General features: G+C 50.5%; 1 protein-coding gene across 1 annotated transcript; it reads left to right on the top strand.

Annotated features, from left to right (window-relative positions):
- Window positions 1-98: 98 nt before the first annotated feature.
- LOC103798009 (endothelin-2-like) lies at window positions 99-3,088 on the top strand (the record flags this gene model as incomplete). The annotated part of the gene is made up of 4 exons (XM_009070250.1): window positions 99-231; window positions 1,312-1,431; window positions 2,131-2,235; window positions 2,977-3,088. Coding segments are annotated over 4 exons (470 nt in total), but the record flags the coding sequence as incomplete, so codon positions are not given.
- Between the last annotated feature and the right edge of the window lie 3,960 nt (window positions 3,089-7,048).

The raw sequence follows: 7,048 nt of genomic DNA, 5'->3' as shown, positions 1-7,048 counted from the left end.
CCTCATCGGCTGTGGAACTGCAGAGGGGACACACGGCTGGGCATTCCAGCCCTTGTGCACCGAGCCTGCAACTCATCCCTCCCTCCCTTCTGCTGCAGGTCTGGGTCATCCCCCGGCAGAGTCGCTCCTGGCTGTGCACCCGAGGACCAAGAGATGCTCCTGCAACAGCTGGTTGGATAAGGAGTGCATCTACTTCTGTCACCTGGATATCATCTGGGTCAACACACCTGGGTGAGTGTAAACACAGTTTTTGGGGGCTGCTTGTTGATGAGTAGTGTCTGGACTTTCTGCTGGGGGATAGAGGGAGGTGGGAAAGGGTCCCAGTGCTCTGAGGCTCTTGGGGAGCATTGTGAGTTTAGTCTAGAAAGGGACAAGCTGTGCTGCTGCTCAGGAGTTTCAGTGTATCCCACAGGGATTGAAGTGTAAGCACAGGGTGCTGTATATCTTCCCAGACTCACCTTTTCTTGAGGTTTGTGCCTCTGCAGCACCAAGATGTGGTAGCTGTAAGGGAGAAAGTTTCTCTCCTCACTTGCAAACTGGCTGCTGCCTGCCAGTATTGTTAATAAGACAGTGGTGGGCTGGCACTCAGGGCCTGTGCTTGCCAAGTCCTGCCCTCAGGAATGCTAAAGCAGCTTTCCCAGCAGTTTCAGACCAATGACCATCACACTGGAGCACAGCACATGTACTCAGGTGTGGTTATAATCATGCTTGCTAACATGCAATTACAACTCGCTGCTTGCTCAGAGAATAGCTGCATTCACTGCCAATCCTAAACCCTCTGGGAGAGGAGATTGCCATCAGAGATGGAGCAGGGAATGTGCTAATAGCTCTGGAAGCTGCTGGGATCAGAAGAACCTGTTATAGCCCCAAGACATCTCCAGCTGTACTATGTCCTGTGTGTTCAAACCCATGGGGGAGGGAGAGCACTGACACCTCTGCGGTGCTGGAGGAACTGGTGGGGCTGCTGGACTGGGGCAGCTGTGCTTCTTGTGTGCAATTTTGCTGCCAGCTTGCCCAGCCCATATGGGCAACCCTTGCACAGGCACCTGGGCTGCTGCAAGGAGAGAAAACTCCACTTGGAAGCCAGCACATAGTGGCAATTTCCCTGGGAGGGGTAGGGTGGGGAAAACAGTAGGTGGGAGAGGAGCTGGAGTTTAAAGACTTAGACCTATCAGTGACCTTTTCACCTTCTGTCTGTAGATGAGTCTTTTATTATGCTGGCACTGGCTTGGCTGCCTCCCAGAACCGTGTTGTAAACTTGCTGGCTAATAAAAAGTGAGTGGCCTAGCTGAATTCCTTTGTTTTTCCCAGGCACACAGCTCCCTATGGCTTGGGAAACCCACCCAGGCGGCGCAGGAGATCGCTGGGCAGGTGTGAGTGCTCACGCTCCAGGGACACCTTCTGTGCCACCTTCTGCCAGCCAAAGCCTGGGTAAGTCCTGGGGATGTCCCTGGGGGTTGCTTGGAGAGGGGGCAGCAGGCAGACAGCACTTAGCAGCTGGAGGATCCCTGCATCCTCCCTGAGAACAGCTGGAACTTGCCTAGTGGCTTTCACTCCCCTCCCAAAGGCCCTGGCAGTGTCACTTGGGTGGTTTTGTTGGACAATAGTCTCTTTGCTAGCTGATATGGAGCAATGTTACCTCCATGCCTCGTGCTGCCAGGAGGCTGAGAAGTGCTGGGTGTGGTGGTGGGAAGGGAGAGCTGGGAATAGGGACAGGCAGAGGGGGAAGCTTTGGGACACCAGTGTCTCCTGCATGGCTTGGAGGGGAGAGGCTGTGGCAGGGCAGGACTGCTGTGACCTGGGACTCAGAAGCCAAATATCCTCTGGGGCCAACTCTGTGCACTCAGTTTTACTTCAGCAGCAGCATAGAGGAGTATCTTGAAAGGAGAAAAATCATTGTAGAGATCTGTCATTAATTCCACACCAAGGCAATAAAGCCCCAATCACTGATATGCCTGTGAATAGAACAGCTCTGACAGAAGCAAAAGTGAGCCATGAATAGCTCTCAAATAGCTGCAATTAACCCTTCAAACACATGCATTCAGCTGTCTGTCACTGGTGCAGCACCCCCTGTACTCCCCACAGCCTGCCTGGATGTGGGTGGTTCACACATCTCCTCTTGTTCATTAGGTACCTCCAGAGTCTGAAGCTCCCAGTGAGCTCTGGAGCATCCACAAGATCTCCACAGAGCATTGGCATGAAGCCTCTCCATCATGGCCTGCTGAGAGCTCTCAGGTAAGCATTGCCACCTAAACCCACCTTCAACATCCCTCATAAGCACTTGAAAATCCCTGGTTGTGCCCCCAGACTGCAGTTGCCACTTGGATTTGAGCTGATTTCCTCCTCCTGTCTCCCTTTAAATGAGAAGACTTGACTATTCTGCTCTCTGCAGCACTGAAAGCTCAGAGCTGAGGGAGTCAGGATTACTTGTGTCCTTCCAAAACCAGAGGAATATTACATACGTTGCAATTCTTGGTTGGGGTGGGAAGTTCCTCTGATATGAGTCAGGCAAATGGGTGATGTACAAGAAGTGGAGGGATGGGGGAGAGCATCATGTAGGAAAATGATTGATTGGGCAGCAAATTTGAACCAAAGGAAAGAGCTTTTTTTCCCATCAGTGAGTTGTGAAACTCAATGCTGAAAGAATCCATGACTCCAGGAGTGTAAATGAGTTAAAGGGAGTTGACAAGTTAATGAATTGGTGGCAGTTAAATCAGATACGATCTGAAAAACAGATCTGGGGAAGCATCACTTGGGTCATGCCCTCCTAGAGGACTCCTTAGAGCTGCCAGCAGTGGGTGTTTGGGCTCCATGGAGCTCCACTGTGGCTTAATACTGCTGTGTCTAGAAATTCCCTCTCTTCCTTGCCCCATCTTCTGCCTCACAGTCAGTCTTGGTAGCTCAGTATCCCAAAATGAGCTGTTGCTGAGAGGTAAATGGTCTGGAGAGTGAACATTGTCTCCCTTGTGTTGACAGGGATATTGCTGTGTCCAGACTGCAGTCCAGCAAGCAGCAGCAGCGATCCCAGAGGAGCCCACAGCCAACAGCTTTGCCTTGGAAGAAAAATATCTGGAAGAAGAAGAGATAAGAACCAGGTGCCATCCCAAGTTCACCAGAAGAATTTGGAGTCCTGTGGGTGCCACTAACTCCACTGTGGGTAGTTAGAGCTGAAGGAAAGGCCGTGAGTGGAAGGGGGAAGAAGTGGAAGTCTCCATGCTGCTGTTGCATGAACCAGTGCTGAACACACTCCAGAGACTGTTGTAAAGGGAAAACTCTCTATACAGTCACAGATGTGTCATGGAGCTGCACTGTGCCTTTTTGGATCAGGCAAGGGGCTTGCTGGAGGAGGACTAGCTTAACTCTGCTCTGGAGTGCTTTGCAGAGGGTCAGCCCATGCTGGGTGGTTGAATCACTCACAAACCAGGTGATTCTCTACAGTTCTGGATGTGGCAGCACTAAGCCTGTGTCACTGGCCTGGTCTGCTCTGCCTTGGAGATGTGTTTGAGCATGAGCCTCATTCAGAGGGGGTTGGACTGGTCACTGTGGTGAGGAAGAAGCTGCCTCCAGCCTGAGCCCAACTTTGCACTATTTCCTCTTGTCAGTCAGTGTGGGTGAATGAGATTGCCATGGTGAAACAGCTCCCAGTTGGTATTAAAGGTATAGAGCATCTAGAAGCCTGGAAGCCACCTGAGCAATCAGTGGCATTCACTGGCTGAGAAATCCTCTCAAGTGAGTTTTCACTGTAGTCCTTGAGTTGCTTACACCAGTGGTAAGCTAACCTCCAGAGGTGGAGGTTAGCTTACAGCAGCACTGGCCCCTGGCACTAGGCACAACTGCTGGGGTGGGAGGTTGATGTGGGACTATCTCTGCAGGAGCCTTGAGCCCTGGGTGGCTGTGTGGAGGGAGCCCCAGTGGGGTAGAGACAGAGCTGAGCTGCTGGTCTGGATGAGTTCAGGGCTGTGAATTCATCTCCTCTCCTTGGATATCTCCTCAGCACAGTTGAGTGCCTCCAGCTCTTTCCTTACCATCCCAGCTTTCCTTCAGCTCTGCCTGGAAGGAAAGGCTCAGGGCAGAGAGGTGGATGTGAGGAGATAGCATACCAAGGCTTGCTTGCTGCTTTGCTGAGATCAGGTCCCTGGGTTGGACTGTATGTAATAAATGATCCATCTATGGATAGCACATCCCTGTGAGAAGTGTAACCTGGACAGGGAATGTATGAGGCAAGGGGCAGCCAGGGGGGAATGATGTAGAGGGAAGGATTGGTAGGAAGAAGGGGTTGGAACTAGATGGTCTTTAAGGTCCCTTCCAGCCCACACCTCTCTGTGATGCCATAAGAGCACAGCACTGTCTGCACAGTTAGGAGAAAGCCTTGGAATGACACCCATGCCAGAACCACTTCCCAGCCATGGAGCACCCAGTGCTGCTGGCCCAGGGGAGGGAAGGAGAAACTGAGCACCTAGAAACCAATCCTGCAGGAAAGCACAACCTCAAGGCTCTGGAGCTGGATCTCAAATGCACTTTTGTTTGATGAGCTTGTGTTAGACACTGTGGCTGCAGCTCTCACCTGCTTAGTGCAGGGACAGAACTGCTCTCCTGAAACCACTGCTGGGTCCTTCTCTCTGCCCAGTGCAGTATTACCCAGAGCATTTCTAAGGGCTGCTTGAAGTTGGTGGAGGGACCAAAACCTGTGGCTGTTGCAAGTGTAGTCCAATTGGACATAAAATACTGCCTTGATTTTGCTTTAAGCCCTGGAGCAGGGAAAACTGAGACCAATTGATTGGATCAGAAATGAAACAGCAGATTAATCATTTGGTCCCTAAAGCTGCAGAGAAGCTGTTTGATATTTGACCTTCTGAAGGTTGGAGTCATTCTAAAAGATAATGAATTAAATCCTGCAAGGGTCTGTTCCAGAGGAAACTTTGCACATGGTTTAATGTGAGTAATTTAAAACTACTGCTGTAAAATACTATGTCTGTCTCCTGGTGTGGGTAATGTCTCATCCTGAAGTGACTTATTCACACTTGCCCATATGTAGCATCCTGAAATCTGTATATTTATTTAAATCTATTGATTTTTTTTTAGACAGTAACTTGCAAAATATAATTTGTAATAAATAATGATAAAAGTCAAGACTCTTTGTCTTCCTTATTTGGTGTCTTTGGGGTGAAATGAAAGAAATCCAGACAGCTAAAAGCACTGTGAAAGGAATGGGACAGCAGGGCTGGGTGGGAATGGGGAGGTTGGGGATGGTGCTGAGCAAATTTCAGTTCAAATTGAATCCATTTAGCTGAATTAAACATTCCTTGGCTTAAAGACTCCTTAAGCACCTTCTTCTTTAGCCACTGGAATGTGCTGCCCAGGGAGGTGGTGGAAGAGTTTAAGGACAGACTGGATGTGGCACTCAGTGCCATGGTCTAGTTGCATTGGAGGTGTTAGTTCATGGGTTGGACTTAATGATCTCAGGTCTTTCCCAATCTGATTGACCCTGTGATTCCTTCCTAGATGTCTGTGGGATGTGAAATTATTCCCAGGTGGTTGTGCTTAGAGCTGTGGATGCTGAGACCAGTTTAGATCCTTGTTGTGCCAAGGGATCCTACTAATGTTTTCCTGGGGTTGTATCCTTTGCCTCAAACCCTCTGCACAGCTCTGTGACTCTGGGTGTCAGCACTGCAGGGACAGAGCAGCCACACACCCTCTCCTGTGCCCATGGAGGTTTAAATCTGAGAATGGCTCAATGTTTTTACTGTTGTTATTAATTTTTGAGTGCAGTTAAAAGGGCATCAGCCAAGGGAAGGCCATGGGAGTGGCGAAGGGTCTAGTGGTGAAGTCGTACAAGGAGAACTGAGATCATTTGGTGTGTTCAGCTGGAGCAGAGGAGATGAGGGCAGAGCTCATCAGGGGCTGCAGCTCCTCCCGAGGGGCAGTGCAGGGGCAGCTCCATCTCTGCTCTCTGGGACCAGGGACAGGAGCCAGGGAATGGCTGGAGCTGTGTCAGGGCAGGGTTAGGCTGGAGATCAGGCAAAGGTTCTTCCCCCAGAGGTGTTTGGGCACTGAACAGCTCCCCAGGGCAGTGGTCACAGCCCCAAACCTGACAGAGCTCAAGAATATACTTCCCTGAGCTCATTGCCAGGTGGGCCATGGGCCTGGAGTCATTGCCCAGCACAGCTAACCAATACAACTTTCATCTATGTGATTATTTCATCTAACTGTGCCCATTTAAACCTGCTTCAGCTTCCACCTGCTCACAAGCCTCTTGCTATCACCTGAGCTGTGAAACCAAAATCACTAGAAGCCATTCCCATTGTAAATTCCACCAGTAAAAGCTCTGTGGTCCTGGTGGCCTCACATGTTTGAGACTCAGCCACATATTCATGTGCCCTTCGTCTTTCAGCTCTGGACTCGTCTGAAGTCACTAAACCATCAGGAACATCTTCCCTCACTTCCTCTGAGTCAGATTTCTCCCAGCTCAGTTTTCCTGCTGGGATTTAGCCAGTGCTAGAGGTAAAAAAGAGGATGAGGTCCAAAATGTGCAGAGTTGCCCTCTTGCAGGTTGTTAACTCAACCTTTCCCTCAGGGAGGGCAGTGCAGCTGTCTCAGCTTTGCAGGGCAAACTGCTGGAGAAGTGCTTTGGAGGGGAAAAGCTGTTTCCTTTGGACAAGGGAGTGGCTGTAAAGTCTCCTCAAAGGTCCTACAGAATTTGGATTTTCCAGCCTCTGGAGGCTCTCACAGCTCTTAGGTGTGTTGCCAGAACAATCCTGTCACAGGCAAGAAGTGACCCCAGAGTGCCTGAAGACCTTTCTGATCAGTCTTGTTTTTCTCCCCTGGGGAATGCAGCACTTGAGGAGTTTTCCCATCCATTCCCAGGGAAAGCTGCTCAGCTAGGTGTCCATGGCCTGTCCTCCAGGCTGCACCAGCTCTGCACTGGGCTGAGCTTCCAGATTGCTCCAGATGCACCTCAGGGATGACAACTTCAGCACAGACTCTCCAGCTGAGCCAGTGGCATCCTCCTGCCTTTCCTGGGGAAGGTTGTGCTGCTGGTGGGGCAGGA

This window comes from Acanthisitta chloris, unplaced genomic scaffold (genome assembly GCF_000695815.1).
Source record: "Acanthisitta chloris isolate BGI_N310 unplaced genomic scaffold, ASM69581v1 scaffold27392, whole genome shotgun sequence".
NCBI classification, from domain to species: domain Eukaryota; kingdom Metazoa; phylum Chordata; class Aves; order Passeriformes; family Acanthisittidae; genus Acanthisitta; species Acanthisitta chloris.
This window is presented reverse-complemented; position numbering and strand designations above follow the sequence as displayed.